Here is a 15,643-nt window from a genome sequence, read left to right as displayed (position 1 = left end):
AGAAGCTTTTTTAGAATTTATATATATTTTAATATATATTTTAGAATTATCTTGTATTTTAGCGTTGATTTTGCTCTTGTGAAGTCTCATTTAGCGATTGTTCCTTCAGTTGTAGTTTTCGCGAGTAATATGGTTCGGTGTAATTTGAAGTTAAACACTGAATATATTGTCTGCTGTGGACGTGGGATGTGTGTCAGAGGGCGTCTTCACATGCTCCATGTGCGCTCCATGTACACTCACACAATACTAGCCTTTCTAACTTCACGACAAACTTTATGAACCAGAAAAAATATAATATCAGCGACTACACTAATGTGCAAAGGCAAATAGCCGCAAGTTAAAAACAGTGGTTTTGCGATAGACGAGTTTATAGTTAACTTAAATTGATGCTTTTTGCCAACACATGTGTCAAATACAGTTTTGCGGCTATTGGGATAATGAATATCTCGGTAAAGGAAAGAGATGGAGCAAAATCTGTGATTGTATATGATAGAGGCCAGTTATAAGAATGCTTTGAGCCGTGTTACGCCAAACAGCCGCAACTTGAGTTACGGCTAGTTGCCTTTATACATTAGTTAACAGTCGAAGCTGGATATAAGAAACCAAGACATAAGCGACAGTCCGCCTCCGTGGTGTAATGGTTAGCGTGTCTAGCTGCCGTGCTGGAGGTCACGGCTTCGATTCCCAGAGGGGGTTGAAAATAAATATTAGTGATTTTACCCTCTTAAATTTATTTAATATTACCCTGGACTGGGTCCTGAAGCGCAGGAGCTACCTCGCCTTCATGTAAGACACGATCGAGATAACACTGCGTCAATACGATTGGTGCGGATAAGGGTTAGAAGAAGAAGGACATAAGGGAAACCCCTTTAGAAGAGAGATGGCCTTGCGTCCTGCCATTTTATCCCTGTGTATAAAGCATGGATATAAGGGAAACTTTTTCCAGTCCCTTGGGATCCTCTATATCCGGGTTCGACTGTATTTTGGAACATCAACTTTCACGTTAGAATGCTAAATATGTATTCTTTACCCATTCAATATTCCAGAATGACGGAATTCCATTCATCTTCTTCCAACCCTTATCCGCACCCAAAGGTGCACAGGGCACTGCATCATATAAACGCACTGTTATCCTGATCGTCACTTACTGACCACTACACTACGGAGGTGGGTAAATGTTGTAGGATAGAGCATTGTTCCGGCGCGTGTGTGCCGCGGCACACTGGTGTACCGCGGTGATTAGTTGGTGTGCCGCGGAGAAAACGTCTAGTTTTGTGAAAATAACACAATGGATCTTTGTCAGACGGGAGGAATATCTAATTTAACATACGCAACGTATAAAGGATTGTATTAGACACGTGAAGTGTTTATAACAGCCGATATAATCAATATTTTCTTTCATCATTTTATTTTGGAAAATTTGCTTTACAAAAAACTTTATTTTCGTAAATTGGCAATGAATGACGTCACAGAAACGATGGACTTATTTTAATATTAGTAACATTGCTAAATTATTTGTTGATGTATATGGTCCACCATCCCACCCCCCCCCCCCTTCCCTCATATTTGTATAACACAAATGTTAGTATAGTGGTAAACAAAAAATCCATATTACAGCTCTATAAATAATAGACAATAAACCATATGACGTCATAAAACGTTCGTAGACGGAAATTGGATGACGTATGCGAACGCACGTTTTTCGTTTTATTCAAATATCTAAAGTTTAACCTTTAATATCTCCCTTAGTTCCCTATAGATTTCATTGAGAATGTTACCGATAGTCTTGTGATTTTCCATATTAATTTATTAGCCAATAATCCAATATCGTGACAAAAGCCTATTGCTCCAAATTTTGATTGCCTGTGCTCAGTTGAGTAGGCTCACATTTCACATTAAACACACCCTGAATAGAAAAAGTTAGAGCAACTCTGGGTTACACCATCGTTATCGTATTTTTTTCATAATAACTATTACCAAAAAGACGCACGATGCAAATCACCATCTTTCGCTGATTGTTGACTTCCGACCTTATGTTTTTAGCTTTTCGTTGTACCGCCGGACAGTGGTGTAGCGTACCTGTATGTGTGTGCGGCAGGAAAATGGGAAATAATAACCACATGTGCTGGAATCCCACACTGAACGTAGCGTCTGTGTTTGTCTGACCTTTTGTCGTTATGTTCTCCTGGTAACGGGACTCGGCCGGCCACCATATTCACAATAAACTAACTTCCGATAGTTATGCGTTATTCGCCGAATATCCTACTAACCATCGCGCCGCTCCCCCACAGGGTAGCCGGAGATGATAGAACGCCACGCTACATTGTCTTTGCAAACATCTTTAGTCTCTTCTACGTTCACGCCCTCCTCATTATCTTCTTCTGTAGCCTTTTGTTCTCCACTGCTGGATATAGGCCTCTTCTGTATCCTTTGTTTTCTCGTTCTGTTACTGCTTGCAGCCTATTTCATATATACCCCGCCGATTATTCCGGCTTCTGATCAGTCCACGCCCAAGTACATGAACTATGTTTTCCTCGATCTTCCTCTGCTTCTATTTCTAACTACATTCGCCTCGTATATATGTTAAACCGTTCGTTCCTCACTCATTTGTGACACATTCCCAAACCATTTGAAGAAGTTTTTCTTAATTTGCTGGATAGTGCTCATCTCAGCCTCGCATCATTTCCTTATTGCACCATTCCAACATCCACCGCACATCGTTTCACCGCACATTCGTCTGAATAACCTCATTTAGTCTACCAAACTATCACATCCTTCCATGCTTACTTCCATTTCTAGTTTAGCTTTCATTTGCTACAATTGGTTTCAGCGTACCATTCACTGCGTTCTTGGTATTAACTCTCTCATATCGCTCATTCCTTTCAAGAATCAAAAAACTTGATTTTTCAGGAGAACGTTTTTAAAGCTTAAAAATATAATACAATGTATTAAAAATAAATATCAAGCCACTTATTAAACTTTTTATTGTGCAACAGATCTTTTTAGGTAAAACCTGAAGGTTTTTTTTCCATTTGAAAAAAATTTAGTATATTTAAAAAAATTATTAAACAATACCTTTTCTTCAAAATGCAAAAACAACACTTTCTGCCCTGTAGCGGGTAAATATTAAGTTAAAAATATGCCTCTTTTGCTGGGATATAGCACAATTTCTGAGCATTCCTAAAACACGCACAACTGAAAGTTGACGATTTTTTATTTATGACGTTCTTGAAACGAGTCTTCATCACCGTTTCTATCCCTAGAAAACATTGTTCCAATTAGTGAAATTTCTCTCGTTTCACCTGAATGACCTCGGATACAAAGAAGTTCTCAAGGTTCTCGGGTATTGTTTGTGTGGCAGGCGCTAGAACAGCGTGTTGAATGGGCCATTGTGTGCTGCGCTGTACCACTGCAGGCTGGAGCGGCTGTCGTGGGAGGTGTCACCGCGGCCTTGTTCGAGATGCCAGATCGTGTGGGAAGGAAGCAATCAGATGGCGTTTACAAAATCTCAACTATCTCTCGTAGTTCTCTATCTCTTCCTAGATATGAGGTTCGATTCCTAGGCTAGTCAAAATAAATTATTTGATTTTTCACAATATTTTGTGCGTGTCTGGACTTTTAACTAACCAACTACTGCTTCCTTTCACTGCCTACCAAGGGGCACTTCTAGAAACTTGGTGGTGGTTTTACTAATTCGTATTTAAACAGATTGGCATTTACAGGGCTTACGACCTGTCATAGACTAGTTTAAGTAACATATTCTTCTTCGTCTATGTTGATTTATCAATATTGACTAGTCAAATTATTAGCTAAAATAATAAAAATGAAAATGATATTTTCTGGCGTTTCTCGTGTATGTGATTCACGATTCGGATTCGAATCCAGGATTCGGACCTCACATACAAATAAAAAGAGTTTCAGCTCAGTTAAAAGACTCTTCATCTCACCAATAGATGTCTCTAGTGAAGTTCTAGAGATTCAAGAACAACGTTTCGAAATTGGTTCATATATATAGAACTTTCAAGAATTTAAGTAGTATGGTTGTCAATAATGGGTAGAATTGGTGAATGTTACACGTGTGTAAAGTAATCACTTAAACCAGCCCATGACGGTCGTCAGCCCCGTAAATGTCCAGACTTTCATATTCTTCTTCATCTTTGATGAGATGTCAAAAAATAATACAGAATAGACGTACCTAATATGTATAATGTTTTACTATTTTGTAAATGAATTTATTTTACAATTCAAACGCTTATATCACCATACTCGTAATTTACAAAGCCTGGCAAGTAAATATTTGTAACATATTGAGAAATACTTGCTACAAAATTGTGTTTAATTTTATCCTTTTGCAACTGAGTAAACACACATTTCCTGCCAGACATCTCTTCTAGCTGTAGCAAACATACCTCCTCGTCCATCGCTCGTTATTATTCATACACGGCACTTCCTATGTAGCAAGTTAGGATGGAACGCCACATGGCAATTTGATCGAGGAAAATAAAATTATGGAAATGATTCAGCAAACAAATGCGTTTTTAGTTTTTTTCTAAAGATCATTTCACTCTCACCGTTTCTAACTGCTGGTGAAACAGCATCCTATGCCATCGGTCGCGCAAACAGCAATTGACCACACCAATCAGTCTTTGAAAACAATCTTCCCCACTTCTACATTCATTAATCTCCTTATATATACTCGCCGATTATTCCGACTCCAGACCTATGGATAAAGACATTGTATACCCATAGGCATTGTAAAATTCAACATATTCGAAATGTGAGGTTTATAATTTCTTTCTTTTCTATTTAACCTGACTAAGGCACAGCAAAGCGTGGCCGGGTACAGCTAGTATTTGATAAAAAAACAAATTTGAATAGAGAATACATATATCGTTGTCATACAGGAGAAAGTGACCAAGTGCATTTTTTACAAAAACGTGATCATTGACTATTTGATATCTTACTAGCTTAATATTTCCCCGGATTTTCCAAAGGATTTTAAACTTTGAAGTGTAATATATTGACTTGTTAAAAATGACTAACTGCATTGGTGTTTATTTTCTTGCCAAGCAAAAGTGACTTAAATGGCCCTCAAGAACATTTTACGTTTTATTAGTTGGTCACTTTCTCCTGTACGACTACAACATCTACTACATATATGTACTTTTACAATAATAGATTCTAGATACTACCAATTGACGGGCAGCATCAACTGGCAAAATCTTACGAATGCTCTTAATTTGCGTCAGCAATACTCTTCCTCGTGTCTATAAGGATGTTGCTTTTGACTTTTAAATTTGTTTTGCTGTGATTTGTGCTATGGTGTTATAAAGAATGAAACGACACGTCTCCAAGCCAGCTAGACACAAAATAATACTTTAATCACTTTCGTGTAGGCACAGTGGAACCTCTCATAACAAGTTTAATTCGTTCCAGCATCTTACTCGTTAAGCGAAACACTTGTTCAGTAGTGAGGGTCCTCTTGGTAAACCTCCTTCCCGAGCCGCGAAAGTCCCGGTTCACAAGTGAAGATCGTGAAAAAGGGACTTGCCCTTCCTCTGTTACTCGTAATGCGAAACATCGCTAAGAGAGCTGCTTTTTCACATTTTATTTGCTCGTTATGAGAGGTTCCACTGTATACTGAACCAAAAATGCTAACAGTTGTTATGATACATATGAATAATAAAATAAATGTAAACACATTTACAAAGTCGACAAGGACGTCTGTTATTGCCAACATGTGTTTTTTGCATAGCTTAAATATTTCCTGAAAAAAACGGAAAATTATCCGCAGAACGGAGGCCAGACTTGTCCCTGAATGGTAGAACAGTGTAGGGTAGATGTACCTGCAGTCGGAATGGGTGCAGAATATAAGGGAGCATTATCCATAGTATAAGGGTTAGGTTAGGTTACTTCCTGAATGGTAGTAACCTAACCTAACGGTCTACTTCCTAAATGGTAGAACAGTGTATGGTAGATGTACCTGCAGTCGGAATGGGTGCAGAGTGTAAGGGAGCATTATCCATAGTATGGAGGTTAGGTTAGGTTACTTCCTGAATGGTAGTAACCTAACCTAACGGTCTACTTCCTAAATGGTAGAACAGTGTATGGTAGATGTACCCGCAGTCGGAATGAGTGCAGAGTGTAAGGGAGAATTATCCATAGTATGGAGGTTAGTCTACTCCCTGAATGGTAGAACAGCGTATGGTAGATGTGCCTGCAGTTTATATAATATAAACAAAAGATGCAATCTAGCAATAATGAGTATCTAAATAAGATAGCGTGACGTGGTAACCTTGGAGATATGAGCAATGATTATAATATCTATTAGTGTTAATGTGCTCAGATATGATGTCAGAATTACTTCATAATTCTTGTAGTAAGAACAAGGAAATAATGAGTGAGAGAACAAAACCTTGAATCGAAATTCACGATTAAACGCGCGTATATTATTCTCCTATAATACATCCCATTCCTCCTCCGTTTGCTTTCCCAAATATCAGTCATGTCCTCGACTTGTCACCTGCATTCCATCACACTTACATAGGAGTGCCTATATCTATGGATCTGGAGCGCAGGACTGATCACCTGGCTTCATATAATTAATGATCGAGGAAATACAGAAAAATATTTCGTCGCATTGTAGTGGCCATTTAACGTTAGAAAAAGGTCCCCATTGTATGTAGATTGAAATTGGAGGACTTCAAATGACTGTAATTCTAAAACACCATAATAATAATAATAATAAAACCCTTATCCGCACCCCAATGGTGCATAGGTCACTGCATCACATAAACGCAGTGTTATCTTGATCGTTAACACACGAAGGAAAGGTGATCAGCCCTCCGCTTCAGGTACCAGTCCAGGGTAATATTGAATAAATATTAGAGTGAAAAAATCACTTATATTTATTAGACCCCCCTCTGGGAATCGAACCCGGGACCTCCAGAACGGTAGCCGAGCGCGCTGACCATTACACTACGGAGGCGGACACCATAGACATAAAAAATAGAGCCGCCAATAATTTAGCAATGTTACCAATATTAAAATAACTCCATCGTTTCTGTGACGTCATTCGTTGCCACCTTACGAAAATAACGTTTTTTTAAGGCGAATTTTCCAAAAGAAAATGATGAATGAAAATATTGATTATATCGGCTGTTATAAACACTTGACGAGTCTAATACGATCCTTTATAGGTTGAGTATGTTAAGTTAGATATTCCTCCCGTCTGACAAAGGTCGATTCTGTTTCTACAATAGTTATAAGACATAGGAAGACAGATAATATTAGAATCTAATTTATTACACCAATATATTAATAAAAATGGTTTTAATATTGATTTAGTCGCCATTGAGACGTTTCCCAACGAAGGCCAAATTGAGTTTGAATGAAAAGTAATGTGTGTTTTAAATTAGCATAATTTAGTTCATCAGCAGGTGTTCATTTGTTTCCAATATTTGCATAAATGAATTAAGTCAGCCCAATTTATAAATACATATTTCCTTCAAATGTTATCTATTTTATTTTATCACTATTCCCACGAAGCAATATCTTTAAACAAAAAAAAACAGACTTGTCCTAATGGTCAAGCTAAAATAGCTGTTTGAATTATTGGGTATATAGTACTTATGCATATTCTTTGACAGAAGTTACAGTAAAAGTTCACAACTACAATTTGATGATCAGGAAAGGAGTTGAGGAAAGATAGGGGATCTAAAAAGTTTATTAAATGTGTACGGAGGAGGTCACACTTCCGCACGCGGAGAGGTAATTCATTCCAAAGTTTAGGAGCTCGTTGAGCGCAGGAATTAATGAATAATGTTGCGGTATGGCGAGGAATGGAAATTATGACATTCTGAGAAGAGGAGAGCGATGGACCATCATTAAAAGTTCTTTTTTTATATCAAAGAATTACTAAACCATTTTTCAAATCATTTTTGCTTTGCTTTGCAATTTGAGTGGTGTGGTTGTCAATAATGGGTAGAATTGGTGAATGTTACACGTGTGTAAAGTGATTACTTAAACCAGCCTATGACGGTCGTCAGCCCCGAAAATGCCCAGACTTCCATATTCTTCTTCATCTTTGATGAGATGTCAAAAAAATACTGTGTAATTTTCATGTAATTTATTTTCCAAATTATTAACGTTATTTTAAAGCAAAATTAAAAAAAATGCGCATATATCACTCACTCCTTTCAACAACGTCATATATATAAAAAAAACTTGATTTTTCAGGAGATCGTTTTTAAAGTTTAAAAATAAAATAAAATGTATTAAAAATAAATATTAAGCCACTTATTAAACTGAAGCGAAGAATGTTTGCAAGGACAGATTGGTGTGGCGCTCTATTCTCTCTGCTTACCCCTGCGGGGAAGCGGCGTGATGGTTAGTTAGTTAGTTTTTTATTAAACTTTTTACTGTGCAACAGATCTTTTTAGGTAAAACCTGATTTTTTTTCCATTTGAACAATATTTAGTATATTTAAAAAAATACTTAAACAATACCTTTTCTTCAAAATGTTAAAACAACACTTTCTGCCCTGTAGCGGGTAAATATTAAATTAAAAATATGCCGCTTTTGTTGGGATATAGCACATTTTCTTGGCATTCCGAAAACATGCACAACTGAAAATTGCCGATTTTTGATTTATGACGTTGTTGAAAGGAGTGAGCGATATATTGCAGCAAAGGGCAGATAATCGCGTCTCCATTTTGTTGTTTAGTTGAATCGAATTATCGTGTAACTAGTTGTTTTCTCATTTTTGAATAATCGGCTATCGTAAATAGATGTAATTCCCCAACACGCTACACTGCGAGTAGGGAGAATGTTAGCCTAAACTTGACAATGGAGAACTTCGTCCATGAGAACTGGACCAATTGTTTTTAGGAAATATAAACATGAGAATGTGGAAGAGAAATCTATACCGATGAAGCTGTGGGAAAGAAATGTGTACTCGTATATAAACATACGATAATTCCTACCCATGTTTCCATAAAAACTATAAAAATAAATACTCTTTTTTTAAGTACATATTGTACTGACATTTCTAGGTGGAACTGCATTTTATAAAATAAATCGACAACTATATAGTTTTTTCCACTCTTAATTTATTCCACTAGACCGGGTGTCATCATTACCGACATTATCAGACTGGTGGAAGGGTTGACCAAATAGGATATTATCATTCGGGAGGAATATCTAATTTAACAGACTCAACACCTATAAAGGATTATGTGATACTCGTTTTGTTTTTATAATAGCCAATGTGATCAATATTTTCATTTATCATTTCTTTTGCAAAATTCGCCTTGTTGTCGTAAGTTGGTAACGAATGACGTCACAGAAACGAATCCACACTACTACTATTACAGCTCTATAAAGCAGATACATAAAGGGATACGCCCGATAACACCCGATGACGAAAAAAATTTATAAAGTTTAAACCTTCACATCTTCCTTATTTATCTACAGATTACAATAAGAATGCTACCGATAGTCTTATGATTGTTCATATTAATTTATTAGCCAATAAAACAACATCATGAGAAATCCCTATTCTTGTTATACATATCGCTCACTCCTTCCAACAACGTCATATATCAAAAATCGTCAGTTTTCAGTTGTGCATGTTTTCGGAATGCCCAGAAAATGTACTGTATCCCAGCAAAAGAGGCATATTTTTAACTTAATATTTACCCGCTACAGGGTAGAATGTGTTGCTTTTGCATTTTGAAGAAAAGGTAATGTTTAAAAATTTTTAACATACTAAATATTTTTCAAATGTAGAAAAAACCTTCAGGTTTTACCTTAAAAGATCTGTTGCACAGTAAAAAGTTCAGTAAGTGGCTTGATATTTATTTTTAATACATTTCATTATATTCTTAAACTTTAAAAACGATATCCTGAAAAATCAAGACAGGGGTTGATAACCATGGTTTTATATAATTTTTCTGGCAAAATGAATTAAAATTGGATTAATGTACGCAGTGGATTATAATAATAATTACATTTAAAATATGGTTTTAAAAAATTATGGTTTTAAGTAGGAATTCGTATAAATGTTTACTATAAGTCGTGGATGTCTTTGAAAGAATTTCCTTGTGTGTAATAATCATTCACTAAGAGCATCGCGACAGTTGCAGACTTTGCAGACGAGCGGAGATGGTGAGGTGAGGCTATTCTAGCGCCGTAATTACGGCAATTAGCTGTCCCATTACAGCCGCAGCCGCTGTGGCGTGTGACAGTTGAGGTTATGTGCGAAAATATGACTTTCCTGGTTCAAAGTTCGTCCCGTGAACTGCCAACTGCTGACTGCCGACTGCCGACAGCGTCTCCGCTCTTTCCCCTGCCTGGGTAGGGGACAGCCTACGGTCTCCATGCGTGCACACTTTTTTTTACATTACGCTCACTCCTTTCAACAACGTCGTATATCAAAAAACTAGATTTTTCAGGAGATCGTTTTTAAAGTTTAAAATTATAATGAAATGTATTGAAAATAAATATCAAGCCACTTATTGAACTTTTTACTGTGCAACAGATCTTTTTAGGTAAAACCTGAATGTTTTTTCTGCATTTTAAAAATATTCAGTATATTTAAAAAAATAATTAAACAATACCTTTTCTTCAAAATGCAAAAACAACACTTTCTGCCCTGTAGCGGGTAAATATTAAGTTTAAAATATGCCGCTTTTGCTGGGATGTAGTACATTTTCTGGGCAATCCGAAAACATGCACAACTGAAAATTGTCGATTTTTGATATATGACGTTGTTGAAAGGAGTGAGCAATTTATGATATCTCAACGTAGATGAAGAAGACCAGGACTTACGATGTCATACGCTTGGTTGAATGATCACTTTACACACGTGTAACATTCACCAATCCTACCCATCATTGACAACCCCACACAACTCAATTTTTGGAACCGGAATTTAAAAATGTGTTGTTTGGGATTGTCAATGATGGAATTATCTAGGAAGATATATTGATCAAACTCTCTTAACACGGTACGTGTGAGTTCACAACAAGCATCTATGTGGAATATGGATAGCTTTCATATTAAGCAGATTTTTTCTATTTGTGTGCATCTTTGATCAAATTCACATTACTTGAGACCCTCCTGATAACATCTTCTTCTTCTTCTTTTTGTAGATCCTAGGGATCTGTTTGTGCCTCCACATATCGCTCTTGGGATGTTGACTCCCAGCTGGCTTTCCATCTTCTTGGAGATCTGCGTCCTTCAGAGTTTCCTTGAAGGGCGATACGTGGAAGTCTGTCATCTGACATTTTGTTTATATGTTCCTTCCAGTATCGCCTTCGATGTCGTCCCCACCTCACGATATCCTCCGTCTTACACATGCTCCGGATGTCGGTATTCCTTACTCGGTCCCGCCGCAAAAGCCTCGGACAAAGAACAGATCTGATAACAAGATTTTCATTTTTATGTACCTTATAATACGACCAGTTTTAGAGTGGAATCCTTTTTTGTAATCACGAGCAGTGTTATCAATCGCTTGTAGTTATAATAATCTTAATCTAAGTCTCAACCGCTCTCAGTAGCATGCGTTGACGCGGTGTTATCTTGGTAGTTATATTTTATCTTTGTATCGTTGTATTGTCAGCAAAGCTAATTTTATTGTTAAAGGAAACAAAGTAATTATCTGTGAAAAGCTTGTCTCGAGATATCGTCTACCCCGGCGCCGGCGGTCGCCAACATGGGGCCCGCGGCCCGAACCGTCCCGACCGGCCCTAAAAACAATCCCGATTTCTGCGTATAAATGATTCGTGCGTGATATATTTTTAAGCCTTGATACGTACATATGTATATATTTGAAGAATATCGCAGCTTTACACAATTTACTTTATGCGGAAATAAAATTTGTTTTAATTTGTTTGTTGATAAAAATATTTTTGTAACTTCCATAAAAGTAATTACTCGTATTACAACAAATTTCAAGATACAAAATTAATCGATATTTAGGAAAATAATAATAACATAATAAAACCCTTATCCGCACCCCAATGGTGCATAGGGCACTGCTTCATATAAACGCAGTGTTATCGTGATCGTTTACACATGAAGGAAAGGTGATCAGCCCTCCGCTTCAGGTACCAGTCCAGGGTGATATTGAATAAATATACAGTGAAAAAATCACTTATATTTATTTGACCCCCTCTGGGAATCGAACCCGGGACCTCCAGAGCGTGCTGACCATTACACTACGGAGGCGGAAATTTAGAAAAATATCGATGCAAAACTTATTGAGAGGAAAAAAAACGTAATATGAATCGAAAATTTTAGCACAATCCTGAGGGATCCCTAATATACTGTCCACAAAATGCCTAACCCTCTTCTAGTGGAACGGAAGGCCGGCCTGTTGAGGACAGTCAGCAGTCCGGCTTCTCCTGAGGAGTGCAACGTGGTTTCCTCCCAATTAGCAAATGCTAAAAAATCCTGATTGGCCCACACTAGATTATCCCTCCTGTTCCCAACACTAATAAACTAATAAATATATATTTTTGAATGTTATATGACACAAAAATCCACTTAAAAGATCTTTAAACCTTGTACATAATAAGCAAGGTGAATAATAAATGCAATTCCCATGTAAAAAAATTTTAACACATACTGTCCAAAATGTATCTGATACTTTTATAAATCATGACGTCTTTCTGGTTTTAATAATGAAAGGGTTGAATAATTTAATTATTTACTTGTGAATCCACGGTAGCTATAATAGGAATTTGATTAGTAAGTGGATTTAGAGGACAGTGAAAGTAAAAACAGTAGGATAGTCGGAATAATAATGTTTTTTTACATCCAGCCCCCTAACGTTAAAAAAAACCACAGCCCTTTTTTTAAGTTGGTGAGCACTGGTTTATACAGTGACATGGCATTACGTCATGCCTTGTTATACCTTAATTTATACCTAATTATATCATCAAATATGGGAGGACATTGATTCCCTAACTATTATATGTGTGCGTGTGCTGTGTAGTCAGTCCGGTTGGGTAGAAAAGTAAGAAAATAGAAAGCATATTTTGATATGTTTAAATATATGAAAATATTGGATATAAGAATTAAGGCAGAGACTGACTGGAGCATTTCCTCGTAACATAACGTCGTAACATCGCTCGCGGCGAACATCACCGAGCATCGGCTCGCTGTACTGACTGCCTGAATGCTCGCATCGTAACATGTTACGTTACGACGATATTTGTAGGTCAGTCTTCACCCTTAGATTTTGTAGAAAGAGAATTATAGGTTTATATTATCCACTGACACTTCGTGATGGAATTGCATTTTTAATTTATTATTAGATTAAAACCAATATTTTTAGCTTTTCCACTTTTTTATTTGACCAGCGACCGGGTTTCGTCGTTACCGACATCATCAGACTGGTGAGAGGCTATACAAATTGTTATGTTATATATGAAAGAAGGCAGGAGTTGATAACCATGATTTGATATAATTTTATGAGAAATTAATTTAATTAGAGTGAATTTAAGTATTGTATGATATTTAAAATATTTTTTATAAAGGTTTTTTTTTGTATTGAAAGCACGATTTTATATAAAGTTATAATAGATTTGCATTTTTTGTAAATGAATTTAAATTATGTAACGAGGTATCAGGAAATGCTGGTTGACGGCTCCTTCCACTAAGCTGTGGTTGTCCGGGGGGAGTCCGAAGTTCTCTGAAATGTAAATTTCCCGGCAGTCATTTCTTATCGACAAGACATTAAGGCATCTATTGTTTCTTTTCTAATGGGTAAAGTAAGGGAGAATGAATGTGTGTTACTTGATCATTTAATATGTATTTTGTTGTTGTTGTATTATGTTGTCATAATAAATACATATTAAATGATCAAGTAACACACATTCATTCTCCCTTACTTTACCCATTAGAAAAGAAACAATAGATGCCTTAATGTCTTGTCGATAAGAAATGACTGCCGGGAAATTTATATTTCAGAGAACTTCGGACTCCCCCCGGACAACCACAGCGCAGTGGAAGGAGCCGTCAACCAGCATTTCCTGATACCTCGTTACATAATTTAAATTCATTTACAAAAAATGCAAATCTATTATAACTTTATATAAAATCGTGCTTTCAATACAAAAAAAAACCTTTATAAAAAATATTTTAAATATCATACAATACTAAAATTCACTCAAATTAAATTAATTTCTCATAAAATTATATCAAATCATGGTTATCAACTCCTGCCTTCTTTTATATATAACATAACAATTTGTATAGCCTCTCACCAGTCTGATGATGTCGGTAACGACGAAACCCGGTCGCTGGTCAAATAAAAAAGTGGAAAAGCTAAAAATATTGGTTTTAATCTAATAATAAATTAGAATTATAGGGATGATTTGTACATATTACTTTGTATCGTTGAATACGACAAATGAATATATAGGATTGTGTTTGTTTTCAGGCAAGCAAGCCAAGGTGGTGTGCGACGCCGAGACCATGACGGTGGTGGTGCCGCTCGGCGAGGAAGGAGAGGTGGCGTACTTGGACCAACTCAAGGGTGAGTCCTTTCAGCTTGCGTCATCTCATGAACCTATCCCTTGCATCCCGCCGAGTGATGTGTGGCACGTTGCGCCCGTTGCAGGTTACCCGGTGTGCGCGCCGTCGCTGGAGCAGGGCGCCGCGGTGTTCCGGCTGGACCTGCAGGACGTGCACAAGTGCGGCGTCACCAGGGTCCTGCACCAGCCGACGGTAAATATTGCGCTTTCATTTATTACGATTAGGCACTGCATATTGTGTGTTGATCTTTGGACATTTGATGTGTATAAAATAAAATAACAAATAGTTGCACATACATAGGTGTGTAATTTTTTCCACATGAATTTTATTTGACCAGCAACCGGGTTTTGTCGTAACCGACATGATGGTTACGACGAAACCCGGTTACTGGTCAAATAAAATTGATGTTGAAAAAATTACATTTGTTATTTTATTTTATAAAATGCAGTTCCACCAAGAAATGTTAGTACAAAACTTAAATCTTATGATGTGTATAAAGTTAACATTTGCTGTGTTTTGATGTTGACATTTGTTGTGTGCTAAGTTGACATTTGATTACGTTAAGGAGTCATTTGTTGTGTGCTAAGTTGACATTTGATTACGTTAAGGAGTCATTTGTTGTGTGCTAAGTTGACATTTGATTACGTTAAGGAGTCATTTGTTGTGTGCTAAGTTGACATTTGATTACGTTAAGGAGTCATTTGTTGTGTGCTAAGTTGACATTTGATTACGTTAAGGAGTCATTTGTTGTGTGCTAAGTTGACATTTGATTACGTTAAGGAGTCATTTGTTGTGTGCTAAGTTGACATTTGATTACGTTAAGGAGTCATTTGTTGTGTGCTAAGTTGACATTTGATTACGTTAAGGAGTCATTTGTTGTGTGCTAAGTTGACATTTGATTACGTTAAGGAGTCATTTGTTGTGTGCTAAGTTGACAATTGTCGTGTTCGGCAGGGCAAGCGGGTGTTCTACCACAAGGTGGTGGTGGAGGGGGAGGGGGGCGCCGGGAGGGAGGTGCTGTCGGTGCGCTGCGCCCTCGGCCCGCCGCGCCGCCTGCAGAGGGACCTGGACCTGCCCGCCGGATTCCAGGAACCCGAGT

At 37.1% G+C, this 15,643-nt stretch overlaps 1 protein-coding gene across 1 annotated transcript in view; it reads left to right on the top strand.

The window, feature by feature from the left end:
• The window catches only part of qsm (Zona pelucida superfamily protein qsm), a 44,295-nt gene that overhangs the window by 23,488 nt on the left and 5,164 nt on the right, over positions 1-15,643 (top strand). Inside the window, exons 3-5 of the mRNA XM_088265994.1 lie at positions 14,450-14,545; positions 14,630-14,736; positions 15,499-15,641. Of these exons, the coding sequence (XP_088122120.1) occupies positions 14,450-14,545; positions 14,630-14,736; positions 15,499-15,641 (346 nt within the window). The remainder of the gene's footprint in view (positions 1-14,449; positions 14,546-14,629; positions 14,737-15,498; positions 15,642-15,643) is intronic.

Source organism: Brachycentrus maculatus, unplaced genomic scaffold (genome assembly GCF_059751285.1).
Source record: "Brachycentrus maculatus isolate JH-2025_06_01 unplaced genomic scaffold, ASM5975128v1 h1tg000259l, whole genome shotgun sequence".
NCBI classification, from domain to species: domain Eukaryota; kingdom Metazoa; phylum Arthropoda; class Insecta; order Trichoptera; family Brachycentridae; genus Brachycentrus; species Brachycentrus maculatus.
Note: the sequence above shows the minus strand (reverse complement) of the source record. Positions and strands in the feature narration are given on the sequence as shown.